General features: G+C 42.1%; 2 protein-coding genes across 4 annotated transcripts; one reads left to right on the top strand and one right to left on the bottom strand.

Annotated features, from left to right (window-relative positions):
• Positions 1-1,754: 1,754 nt before the first annotated feature.
• Positions 1,755-5,006, bottom strand: neu3.1 (sialidase 3 (membrane sialidase), tandem duplicate 1). 2 transcript variants are annotated; one of them, XM_030747288.1, is made up of 3 exons: positions 4,844-5,006; positions 3,982-4,221; positions 1,755-3,861 (listed from the first exon to the last, which is right to left on the bottom strand). In XM_030747288.1, the coding sequence occupies exons 2-3, from the start codon at positions 4,204-4,206 to the stop codon at positions 2,860-2,862; spliced, it is 1,227 nt and encodes a 408-aa protein (XP_030603148.1). In that variant the 5' UTR covers positions 4,207-4,221; positions 4,844-5,006; the 3' UTR covers positions 1,755-2,859. The 2 variants fall into 2 exon arrangements, with proteins under 2 accessions (XP_030603148.1, XP_030603147.1); XM_030747287.1 differs by lacking the exon at positions 4,844-5,006 and adding an exon at positions 4,403-4,791.
• xrra1 (X-ray radiation resistance associated 1) lies at positions 4,996-12,792 on the top strand. Of its 2 annotated transcripts, none has more exons than XM_030747284.1 (17): positions 4,996-5,212; positions 6,831-6,976; positions 7,057-7,128; positions 7,243-7,315; positions 7,422-7,519; positions 7,693-7,841; positions 9,527-9,631; positions 9,742-9,863; positions 9,971-10,014; positions 10,121-10,210; positions 10,290-10,383; positions 10,465-10,580; positions 10,791-10,925; positions 11,017-11,161; positions 11,291-11,409; positions 11,499-11,604; positions 11,697-12,792. In XM_030747284.1, the coding sequence occupies exons 1-17, from the start codon at positions 5,122-5,124 to the stop codon at positions 11,849-11,851; spliced, it is 1,860 nt and encodes a 619-aa protein (XP_030603144.1). In that variant the 5' UTR covers positions 4,996-5,121; the 3' UTR covers positions 11,852-12,792. The 2 variants fall into 2 exon arrangements, with proteins under 2 accessions (XP_030603144.1, XP_030603145.1); XM_030747285.1 differs by having other exon boundaries at positions 4,997-5,212; positions 11,701-11,896.
• Positions 12,793-13,008: the final 216 nt, after the last annotated feature.

The following is a 13,008-nucleotide window of genomic DNA, read 5'->3' as shown; positions in this document are numbered from 1 at the left end:
GAAGAAACAAATTGAACAAGGTTATAAAGAAGAAGAAAAAAAAAACAGAGAGCAAGGAAGCAGCCAGTCAGCTGATAAGGACATTGGAGATCTACAAGCCCCCACATCTAATAAAGCACATTTCACGCCTTACCTAGATGTTTTTGTCCTATCAGTGAGCTCATTATATTAGAGGTCAGACCCGGTTACTGAAATCCCAGGTAACCTGTAGTTGCTGCTGTGTTGACTAAAATCTTAATACAACTGTAATAATGCAGTGGAGCAAAGCAATTCATGTCAGCATGAGCTGAGCGCTTGTGCACTGACTACATTTGTGTCAATAAAGAACCTGAAATCCTTCGGCCTCCATCAGGATGCTGAGGATCAACACGGTTCAGTTTCCTGTGGACTAAAAGTGCTGGTGATGTTCTAATAAGGGTTGCCTCAGCAGCCAAATCCTCATGAAGGTTATTGCTCTGTGTTACAGACCTCCGTTGAAATAAACTGTACTGAAATACTAAGAACACTGTCTTTGTTACAACAAGGATGGCTACTGTAGTTATTCATAAGTCTGTCCTGGTACTCACTACAGCACTAAAATGTGCAACAATCAGCGGCGCAAAATAGTCCAAAAGAGGGACACTGTTTGAAGTAGATGCAGTTGATAATGGTACAGTGCCCTGCAGTTTCTAAGAAATGAAAGCCTTTAATAGATAGATGGATAGATGGATAGACGGATGGATAGATGGATGGATAGATAGATAGATAGATAGATAGATAGATAGATAGATAGATAGATAGATAGATAGATAGATGGATAGATGGATAGACGGATGGATAGATGGATGGATAGATAGATAGATAGATGGATTTAGGACCAGTTTTTAAAGATTTGTTTTAAACAGAAACTACACGGGAGTCAGAAATAGGGAGACAGATTAAAATAATGTTGATTCAGGTCCTCACTGCTATCCTATCCTACGGGCTTCTCTTAGAAAATGTTCTGTTACTGTAGTGGCCTTGAAAGGCGTACTGTTGCCAAGTCAAGGACAGGACGGCATCACTGCCCATTTCACATGCACTTATTCCAGTAGAATAACCTCCTCTTCAAAGAGTCCGAGAAGATTATTTGCTTGAAGGACACACATACAGCATCATTCTTTTAATGTGCTCTGTCCCCACCGTGCAGCTGCCGAGCCAGTTAAATCTGACTTCTTTCATTTGACCTCACTTGTTCCCATGGATGAATTGGATTAATCTATAGTGACCCTCCTTTTTATTGCTGCATTTTCATTTTAGACACTCACAGATGGCCTTAAGGTCATGCTAGTCTTCATGGTTTTTTTTTTTTTTTTTACATATATATATCTGAAACTCCCATATGAGTAGAAATGTATTACTAGGGAAATGTTGGGGGGAGGGGAGGGTTAAAATGAGATCCTCCTTGTCCTTAATTCATCCCCGTGTTTGCACATCTGCTGAATCACATCACTCCCCACAGGCCGCTTCACAACAGAAGTCCTCGACATCATTTCAGCGCGCTGCAACCCTTCAGCCTCTGCTGGCTGCCATGGGAATGAAATACTCCCTGCATCTGAAGTGTTTTTCATAACCGCTTTAAAAAAAGAAACACACACATCCAATTCTTTTATCCCTTACCCATTCTTTGACAGTCAGGTTTTTGTTTACCCCTGTCTTTATAAGTCATTTGTTACAAGCACTTCAATCCCGTTACATTGTCACAAGAAAAGACAAACCAGTTGATCACAGGTTACTTTTATTTTGTACTAAAATACATGTTTCATGCAGGTTTTTGACACTTTCCACAAGAGAAACACAACTAAACTAGTGTCGTACCACCTCAAGGCTTTTTTTTTTTTTTTTGCCGCACAACAACAGGCAAAGAGGGACATTAATGTCACACAGTACGATATTCTGCATGTGCAAATTCCTATTGGCTTTATAAATAGCGTGTCTTCATCTGCTGTTACATGCCATCGTTAGACAACTAACAGCAAGCCAGTCATATCTGGTCATTATGACGTGCTTTATGCTGGGAAAAGAAGTCATGCTAAATGTGCTGGAAATAAATAATAACTGAGTGCAAAATTGCTTTTGAGAATTAATGTAATAAAATATGTGTGCAGTAAAAAGTAGCATTAATCTATCAGCTGTTTAAAAAAAAAACAAAAAAAAAAACTTCAGATATAGTTCAGCTGGATGTACTTTTTTTCTCTCCAGTTTTATCGCCACCTTTTATGGCACCCACTGTGGCCCTGCAGAAAAGCGCTGACAGGCTGTGTCACAGCCCACGTTTAAACAGTGGAGTAGAAGGCATATGTGAATCAGAGCACAGGACGTGTAAAAGGAGAGACCGAGCACGGAGGAAACTCTTTCCAAGGCCTGTTATGATCTTCATATGAAAATTAAAAAGAGGTAGGCAAATTGTCTCACGCTGCTCAGAAAACACTGACAGTTTAAAAAGATGCAAACGGGCGTGAAGTGCTTATTAAACATGCTACACACAAAGCCTGTTTTTTCCAAATGACAGTCCAGCACAGCATGCTTAAAACGAACCACCTAGCCCCTTCACAACAGCGTCCGTCCTTACACAGCTTGTTGCATATTAATAATATTAATCTGATAATAACTTTTTTATGTAAACAAGGAGACAGCAAAACACACGACTCATGCATGCATTATCATCTCCAGAACATAGAACAATAGTAAACACAGATGGATGTTACTGCACAGCATATTTAGTGGCTTTTGCTTCGATTTCTCTTTCTTTTTCTTTTTTTTTTTTTTGTTAGGCTGCGGGAGAATGTCAGAGAGCTTCGTTTGTTAATACAGAAATAAAACCCACCATCATTCAACCATTCAACGCTTTTCTTTCTTGCCGCCCGTCTGCATGACATCATTAAGAGAGAACGACATGAAAGCAATCTGCTCAAGTTCACTCTCCCTCCCGCACTCCATCAGGCACGAAAACTGATCCTTGTCCCCGTTGTAAGCCAGGTCTGAGTAACCGCTGGGCCCCCTGTGGATGATCCTGGGCCTGTCCCATCCGGATGAGTGCAGGGGGGATCGGTTCAAATACACACCCATGTCCCTTCTGCTGGACTTGCTCGTTGGGTGCATGAAGAGGAGCCAGGTTTGCGTGTCTGGCGACAGGAGTGACGTGCCGCAGGCTTTGCTTTCCGCATCATCGTTTGGAACAAATTCCGGAGCGGGAAAGCCGATGATGCTTCCCTGACAGCCAGAACGCGGTTCGACAAGCTCCGTAGCCATGTGGGGTTTGTCAAAGTAGACGCCGCTGTTTTCACTAAGAGCCTCGCACCTGTGGCCCCCAGCATTACGAGCATTGCAGTAGAGGTGGCTCCTGCCCTCGTGGTCTATGATCTCTGCCATTTCACATTCACACGACTTCTTCCGGAGCATCTTACCTATATGCCACGTCTGTCCAAAGTCCTCACTATATACTGACAGTGCACGTGGGTAGACTGTGCAAGGAAGGGGCAAGGAACAGCATCTGTAAGGAATGTAGTAGGCATACGCAGGAATGACCAATCGGCCGTTCTCGAGCTGAACACCGTGGCCAGGGCCCACAGCGAATGTGGCCCACCTGTGGATGGTTTCGCCAATCACGCTCTCGGTTAAGTCTGTCACTTGACTCCAAGTTTGCCCATCGTCACAGCTGCTGACATAGCAAAGCCGGGTCTTGTTCTTACCTGTGAGGATCTGCTTCATCTCTGTGGTGGCGCCCCACACACAGATGAAAAACAGAAAGAGCGTTTTGCTGTTTTTTTCATACACTGGGCAAGGGTTCATAGTGCGGTGGTTTGGTAGGGATGCTGAGGACAGCTCCTGACTGGACGACCACTGGAAAAAAAAATAAAAAATACGACAAAAGACAACATTTTAAAAGGTGACAACAAACAATGTCAAGTGTATTTGTGAAATCAGAGGCTTAACTATTGGTGATTGTGTGGGAATGATAACCTGAACAGATCCATCCTCTTTCAAGGTGCCTTTTCTCATAACAAGGATTTTGGCGTCATTGTCACAGGGTGAGGATCTTTTCTCTGCAAAGGCGAGGAAGGTGTGACAGTGCCTCAGATAGATGAGAGCAGGGATTCTGTATGTTATCCCACTTGGCTCCCTTTCAAACAAAGTTGTTTTAGGAGGTTCTTCTCCGCTGTCACTCTTCGACGCCGTGTTTCCCATGGTGGATCAGAGCTCCTGTGAGCAATAAAATGTCCCAAAATGCATGACAAACCTTAGCTTGTTTTATAGTCTTGTTATAACAACCTTCAAAGCACAGACTCAGAGAAGAGTTCACACTCCAGCAAGCTCCTCATAAACACAGATGGCTGCATTGCCACAAACAGCGTACACCGTGCATGCACAGCAAAGCCCTTACCTTCACTGGTCGCTCTTCACATGTGCCACTCGTGATCTTTGCCTGAACGACATTATACCGTCTATAATTGCACGCGAAACCGGAGACCTCTGATGTTCACGACACCGACGCTGTCGGTTCATCAGAAACGAAGCCGCAGCTGAGAGCGAGAGAGACCTCCGCGCTCCCTTCCGCGTTCGCTTCGTAGCTAAACTAAACGTCGACTTTGCCCGCCGAATATCCCCCACTTGTATTTGATTATTTTTTCTTAATAGTGCTAATAGAATAACTACATATCAGCTAATGCTGTTACTAGCTAAGCCGCTCCAATACGGCGTCTCTTTGCAGGAAAGCCAGCTGACCAGCCGGCTTGAACGAACACGGGTCACACTTAACATCTACCGAGAGTAATTATTTGCCAAATAAGATACAGAGGAAAAAATAGCCTGGTTGTAAACTTGCCTGGTTAATGCCTTTGAACGCCTCAGGTTGGTTCGGCAGAGTATTATCTTTCCATTTTAATTCATCTTTGACCAACTAATCTCACCGGTCTCTTCCGCCTTTCTCGTCAAAAGAAACGCCGTTACTGCCCCTGCTGGACGGGAGGATCAGCTCTCATCTTACGTGCTGTTGCTAGGATACAGAGAACTACACTGTAGCTCAGGTTCAAAAACATTACAGCCGTTTTTTAACAACTTGCATGAAACATGGCGATGAATGGATTTTAGGCTGCGAACAGGATGGCTTCGGCATCCTGTACAGCTGACGCAGGACGGAGTTGCTCTATAAAATGTTTCCCCGCCGGGACATTACCCCACAGAAGGAGAGAAGGTAACGTTGAAATAAATACATTAAGTAATTTTTTTTAAAGAAAAAGTGATAACTAGCTTATATCAATATAATAAATATTGATAATGAAACACGAACCTCACCAAAGCTGCGTTAGCTGGTTATTCTAATGTTGTAAATGATGGGAGCTACTACAACTTACTGTACAACACAAAGTCAATATTAGTTTATAAAAGGGAGGAAAAGTTCACGCAGTGCTAAAGGACACTTTTATGGATGGAATCTGGGTCATAGCCTAAGTGACATGTTTGCTTGGTATGTGCAGTAACATTCAGGTGCATGAATGGAGGGATTAGATGAAGCAAAGGCTGGCAAAAAAATTGAAATCCCTCCGCATACAGTCACCCTGGGGAGCATCTGCACTGTGAACATCTGTGATTCATGGTATGCACTCCTAGAAGAAAAAAAATCATATTTCAGTAAATGTTACATTTTGAACATGTGTTCGAGGCACATTTATCAGTTGTATATATGCTCACCAGCCACTTAATTAGTTATATCTTGCTACTACCAGGCTGGACCCTCCTTTTGCCTTCAGAATTGCTTGAATCCTTCTTGGCATCGATTGAATAAGGTGCTGGAAACTTTCCTCAGAGTCTTTGGTCCATGTTGGCATGACAGCATCAAACAGCTGCTGCAGATTTGTCCATGATGTGAATCTCCTGTTCCTCCTCAAAGGTGATCTACTGGATTGAGATCTGGTGACTGTGGAGGCCATTTGAGTTCAATGAACTCATTGTCATGTTCAAGAAAGCAGTCAGAGATGATTTGAGCTGGGTACACTGTGGTCATAAGGGGGGTGGACGTGGTCAGCAACAATACTCAGGTAGTCTGTGGCACTGAAACAATGCTCAGTTGGTACTAACAGGCCCAAAGTGTGCCAAGAAAATATCTCCCACACCATTAGACCACCACTAGAAGCCTGAAACAGTGAAATAAGGCAGGCTGGATCCACGCTTGAATCTTGTTTACACTGAATGCTGAACCTACCATGTTCCAGCAAAGGTTGAGAATAATCAGACCAGGCAATGCTGACGGGTCTGCTGCTGTAGTCTATATTGGCTTCAAGGTTCAACATGTTGTACACTCAGAGGTGCTCTTCTGCATACCTCGGTTGTAATGAGTGCTTATTTGAGTTACTGTTGCCTTCCTATCAGCTCCCAGCAGATCAGCAGCTCTTGAAATACTCAGATCAACCACCACGCCACATTTAAAGTCACTTAAATCACTTAAATCACCTTTCTTCCCCATTCTGATGCTCGGTTTGAACTTCAGCAGGTCATCATGCCTGTGCCTATGTGCCTAAGTATACTGGGTTGCTGGTTTAGATATTTGCTTTAACGAGCAGTTGAACTGCTGAGTGAGTGTGTGGGCAAATTCAGTAGTTGGATATATTTGATTGTATAGATAATTTGCACTTGTTGCTGATAGTTTATAGAAAAATACACTGTTTTTGCACTATAGATGGTAGAGCTGCACAGTTGATCAGGAGAAAATTATTGGCAGTTAGGATGAGTTGCAGATTTTGCCTGTTCTATAAATGTTATAAATATTTTATTCATTTCACTGATTTAATTTTATTAATTCTTGGCTTTTATAGGTGCTGCTCACTGGCTTGTGGCTTACAGGGAGGCAGAGGAGCAGAAATACAGGAATCTACGCAGGAGAATTAAAGAAACTTATAAAAAACGTGAGAGCGAGTTAGCTAAGACTTCTCACCCTGTCACATTAGACAGAGCTTTCCTGGTAAGAACCTGAATCTGAACGTTTATTTGACAAAAGTTAGAAAAACAGTCAAACAGTGATCATTTATTTTTATTTTTCAGCTCCAGCTGCATCATGTTGCCAAACCCTCTGAGCTCTGTTCTCTTGAGATCAGCGAGCAGAAACTGAATTCTGTAAGAGCCACCCACCCCCACCCCCACCACCTTTCCCATTTTTATTTAAAGCTATCAGCCTGTTGGTTCAAATCATTCACTCATTCATTATTTCCTTTGTACTGTGGGTCACAGGTCAAGCCAGAAGACCTGGAGGTGTTTGATAATGTGGCTTTCATCGATGCATCTATTAACTCCCTCTCTCTGGGTGAATATACTAGTATATGTTATCCCGCACAGTCCATTTTAGCATCACTGCGTGCCCCTTCCATGAAGTCGAATCAGAAATGCTCCATTGCTTTTTTTTCCTGCAGGCTCGTTCAGTAGTTTTGTGTCTCTAAGAGAACTCAATCTGTCTTTAAATGGAGTTTGCAACATGACATTTGATGCTGCTGACTTCCCTCACCTCGAGGTAAGATGACTCAGCAGTACTTGTTGACTGTGAACCACGCTGACGAGCAAACGGTGACATTCAGAGCCAGAGTTAATCTTCAGAAAGTGTAAACCTGCGCCATTCTTCCTCTTCTCATTTTGTATTTTGGATGTGGTTATGTTCACCTGAATGATGCATTTTAATCCTCGCAGGTTTTGGATTTGTCCTACAACCGTTTATCACCTGATGCTATTGTTTCTCTTGGTCGGCTCCCTCGTCTTAAAATCCTTCATCTAACTGCAAATCAGCTTCAGCGTCTCCCTCCTAATCTGGGCTCCTCAAACCAAGACCCCGCTCAGCAGTAAGTGCCTGAAATAGCAGTCTAGGAGTGACTGTGCAGAGTTTGATTTGGGATTTTTATAGCGATCTATTTATACCATGCTTCACACACGATTAAACGACTTTAGCTGTCCATCAGCTCAGATGATTCATTTTTTTGTGATAGTCTGGGTCTTTTTTTTTCTGCCTGCTTTGATGTATGTTTATGCTGAAAGTCTTCAAATGACTCCACTCCACATTAGTACTGTGAAAAAACAGAATTAGTCAGTGTAGTCTTTCTCTTCTGTCCCCACCTCACACACACACACACACACACACACACACACACACACACACACACACACACACACACACACACACACACACACACACAAACACAGCTCAGCCCTGCTTTACTTTATATTAAATGACAAAAAAATAATTATTTTTTGGTATAAAAAAATGTATTCAATATGAATCAAACATCGAAGTTTCACGATTATTCATATTGACTGTTTAAATCAAACATTCAATATGAATAATGAAACTGGCTGAATTTATATATACCCTCCCTTACATATTAATTATTATTCAGTGCACTGATTATGATTTCATGATACATCAGCTTGTCTGAAGAGTTCATTCTTCAGAGTTTCACATACTCACTTTTCAAACTGACCAAGAGGGGGTGCACAAATGCTTCAGACTTCTGATCCTGCAGAAGTACACTCACAGACCACTGTATTAGGTACACCCTGCTAGTACCGGTTTGGACCTCCCTTTTGCCTTAAGAACTGACTTCATTTTTTTCGTGGAACAGATTCAACAAGGTGCTGGAAACATTCCTCACAGATTTTGGTTCATATTGACATGATAGCATCACAGAGCTGCTGCAGATTTGTCAGCTGCACATCCATGATGTGAATCTCCCACTTCTCCACATCCCAAAGTTAAATTGCTCTACTGGATTGGATTACACCACCAGCAGCAGCCTGAACCACTGATACAGGGAAGGATGGATCCATGCATTCATGTTGTTTACAGTGAATTCTGAATGTCACAGCAAAAATTAACTCATCAGACCAGGCGAGGTTTTTTCCAGCCTTCTGTTGTCTATTGCTGGTGAGCCTGTGTGAATTGTAGCTTCAGTTTCCTGTTCTTTGCTGACAGGAGTGGCACCCGGCATGGTCTTCTGCTGCTGCTGCAGCCCATCTGCTTCAGGGTTTGACATGTTGTTCATTCAGAGATGCTCTTCTGGCTATTCTCCTTTGACCTCTGACATCAACAAGATATTTTCGCTCAGAGAACTGCCGCTCACTGGGTAGTTTCTCTTCTTCCAATCAGTCTCTGTAAACCCTAGAGATGGTTGTGTTGGAAAATCCCAACAGATCAGCAGTTTCTGAAAAACAATGCCACATTCAGAGTCACTTAAATCGCCTTTCTTCCCCGTTCTGATCAGTTTGAAATTTACCAGGTCATCTTGACCATGTCTACATGCCTAAATGCACTGAGTTGTTGCCATGTGATTGGCTGATTTGTGTTAATGAGCAGCTGTTTGGGTGTACCTGACAAAGTGAGTGTAGCTGTAACAACATTCATCATAGTATATACTTTAGAGCAGCCCAGTGAAGATTGTTGTGAACACAGTCAGTTCATCTTATTTTACTCTAACTTTACAATTTTAACTGTATCATTGCGTACATTTAGTATTTCTTCCTCCACGTACAGGCCGGCTAAAGAGGAACAAACATACTTCCGAGCTCTGGAAGTCCTGATGCTTGATGATAACAAACTGTCTTCAGGAGTCTTCAACAGCCTTAGAAACCTTAAGAGGTTTGTAAGTTTTCCCTATAAAGCAGCGTCTTTCTTAACATCGACCACATCACAATGCATAGCAAATTAGTGGAAACATTCATTAAGCATTTTTTAATTGTCAATTACAGGCTAAAGCATTTAAGCCTGCAGGCAAACCGCATTTCTGAAATACCATTTATGCAACTGGTGGGTTATTCAAAATCTGGGCAGATTCCTACTAAAGAGCAGGCTGAAGAAGAGGCAGGAGAGGGTAAATACTCCACATCATCTTGATGTGATTTAGCTGTGTGCCAGAATTTGTTCAACAGTCCTTTAAAAATATGTATATTTCAATCATTTTTATCTCCCCCAATCCAGCGCACACTCAGTCAGAGCCAACCGATCGATATCTGATCTCAGAGGTAATTCATCCAAGTTTGTTTGAGATGTTTCATCACTGTGTTTTGATATTACTCTCTCACATTTTTAATGTCTGCATTAATCATGTGTGTCTCGTGGCCGCTCTAGATCTTTCACAGAGACAACTGGGAGCAGAACTGCAACGAATCCAGTTTACCTCTGCCAGAGCTCCAGTACCTCAATCTAGCTGACAACAAGGTGTGCAGCTGTTTTTTATAAATAAATCCACTATTTCTGGAAAATGAGACACCGTGTCTCATCAGTGGTTTCTCCTCAGATCGCCAAGGAAGAAGCACTGTTGGCTGCCACTCTTTTCCCAGTGCTTCGTGAAATTGATATTCAGTTCAACCCTATAACCACACAGAGAAGAGGTAATGTTCCTCTATAAAGGATCGTTTTAAAAGAGGTTTTCAGACTTTTGGAAATCACCTCATGTCTTTGTTTAAATACAGGAGACCCTCCCTTACTGGCCTACCTCCAGGAGAGACTTGGAATAACAATAAAGCAGAAGAAAACACATGCGGATGTGAAGCGCCCACTGAAAGTGTCTGCTGAACTGAAATGGAAGGTTGGACTTTTTTTTGTCTCTAGATTTTGCCGTATCACTGTCCAGGCAGGACACTTAGGTTAGATCATTTGTTTCATAATGAAATATAATTGTGCTTGCACAAAATTTATTGGTGGCTGGTCAGGAAGGGATTGACTCTGTGCTTGTGTTAACTACTGCAACGATCCATTTCAGTGAGTGATTTATTTATTTTATGTTTTTGTATTGCAGGTGGAGGAAAACATCCCAAAGGCATCAAGGAAGCTGGTACTGATGAATGCACAGACCCAGGCTGGCAGAAATGAAGGCAAGAAAAGCAGAAGCAATGCTTTCCATAAAAATAGGAAGCCCTTCTTTCTTACTCAGGTGTGTTCCTGTGTAGTTTTCCAAGTCCCTCTTTACTGAATGTTATTTTATGTTGTGGCGTTTCATGTAGTCACTGTTATTTCTTCCTCAGGCAGCAGATGGACCCGAGTTTGAATTCCGTCTTCTTTCTGAACACAAAGAAACTGCTGAGAACAAGGAGAGAAACAATGCTAATCCTGAGCAGTGTGATCGCTTGATGGATGCAGAACCAAATCCTCATGTGCTCAAGCCCAATGGTGAGGAAGCAGGAATGTAGTTTCATCTGCAGCCATTTAGTTTTTTTTTCTCAGTTGTCTCAAAGCCAGTAAAGTTTGGCTATACAGTGAGCCCACGGAGAATACTGATGCTTTCTTTCTGTCTTTCAGCGGGAATTCAAACAGCTGTTCGGATGCTGGAGCGCACGCTGAAAAATCTTAATGTTTACAGAGACCCGAAACCAAAGCTTGACAGCATCCAGACACCGTACAGGGAACGAGAGAAAAGGGTTTGATGTTTAAGCGCACAAAGCTCATTTGCAGGCACGTGATTGCAGTAAAGCAATATTAACAATGATTTTATTAACTCTGCACACAGATTAAGGAGCTGCCACTTTTGAAACCCATGAAGCAGCCAAATGAAAGGGTAGACGACATGATGAAAGAAATCAGAGAGAGTAAAGCAATAAAAGTAGTCGCTTTAGGTATGCACATGTTGTATTTATACACAGTAATTGCCAACTTATCTCACCTGTCAACTCATCTTTCTTTAAGTAACACTCTGTTTTCTGTCCAGGCAGTGTCCTGCACAGCACAGGCGGTAATAAGGAAGACTATAAGGAAGCTCTTTCACTGATGAGAGACGTGAAAAAAACATATAAGATGGTCCACGCAAAAACAATGGAGCAAGAAGCCAGCATTAAGTCTGACAGAGACACCGACCAAATCTGAGCTGAATCTCCATCTGTTTAAAATTCACATTCAAATAATTAACTGAGCAGATTTCCCTTTGGCTTGAAATCTTCCTTTGTGTTGGGGTGAGCAGAACTGTTGGGGGCAAAAAAAAAAAAAAAAAAAGTAAATCTCACAATTAGAATAATTAAATAAATGGCGTGATATTATCTTTAGGCATTAACTCTGGAGTTGAAGTACACAAAGCCCAAGCAGATGCGAGGGTGTCTAACTGTAACTAAATGGCAACTGCTGAAAGCGTGCTGCTGTCTGTTCCCTGTAACTCTGACGGTTCTGAGCAGCTGTGCCGCCACCGCTGTGACCGGAATCTATCCGGCGTGAATGCAGTTGTATTCATTAAGCTTTTTCTGGTCGAATTCAGTTGCAAGAACAGAAAGTTGAGAGGGTTTTTTTTTTTTTTTTTTGGCAGGGAGCACCAGTTTAAAGCGTTTGTGCACGTTTGTATTTTTCAGTGCAAATACCAAGTTCTATTAAAGGAACACAAGACCATCGGGGTAGATTAACAGTGCGACAAAATTCACATTATGCCCTGCTGTAACTAAAAATATGTGCTCCTTATTCATATTTTGAAGCAGCATCCTCTTGATATGTTTAGATTTGTACTATTATTTTCCAGTTTGGACTAAATTTACTGCATTTTTTTAGAAACTCAAAGCAGTTGACTGGTTGCTTTACCAGCTGCATGTTTTTGAAAGTGTTGTACACCCTCTAGTGGTTCCAGATCAGGTATTCTCCATGGATATTGTGCATTACCCTCTTATTCATCCTTTATATGAGATGAGAAAATGGTTATGTGGTTGTTTGTTAGCTTTTTGTACCTTTGAGCAGACCTCGGCAGCTCAGAATGATGTTGGGGGTGACTGTAGAGCAGGTCACCTACTGGTCGGCAGTTCGATTCCTGGCTACTCCAGGCTGCATGCCAATGTATCCTTGGGCAAGATACTTAACCCCAAGTTGCTCTCCGACGCAAGTGTTGGAGTGTGAATGTGTGTGAATGTTAGATAATAAAAGCACTTAGCTTAGTTAATCATGGAAGTGCTTGTATGAATGGGTGTGAATGGGGTAAATGTAAACATGTATAAGTGCTTTGAGTGCTCAGAGTAGAAAAGCACTATATAAGAACTAGTCCATTTACC

The sequence above is a fragment of the Archocentrus centrarchus genome, chromosome 14, assembly GCF_007364275.1.
Source record: "Archocentrus centrarchus isolate MPI-CPG fArcCen1 chromosome 14, fArcCen1, whole genome shotgun sequence".
Classification (NCBI taxonomy): Eukaryota; Metazoa; Chordata; class Actinopteri; order Cichliformes; family Cichlidae; genus Archocentrus; species Archocentrus centrarchus.
This window is presented reverse-complemented; position numbering and strand designations above follow the sequence as displayed.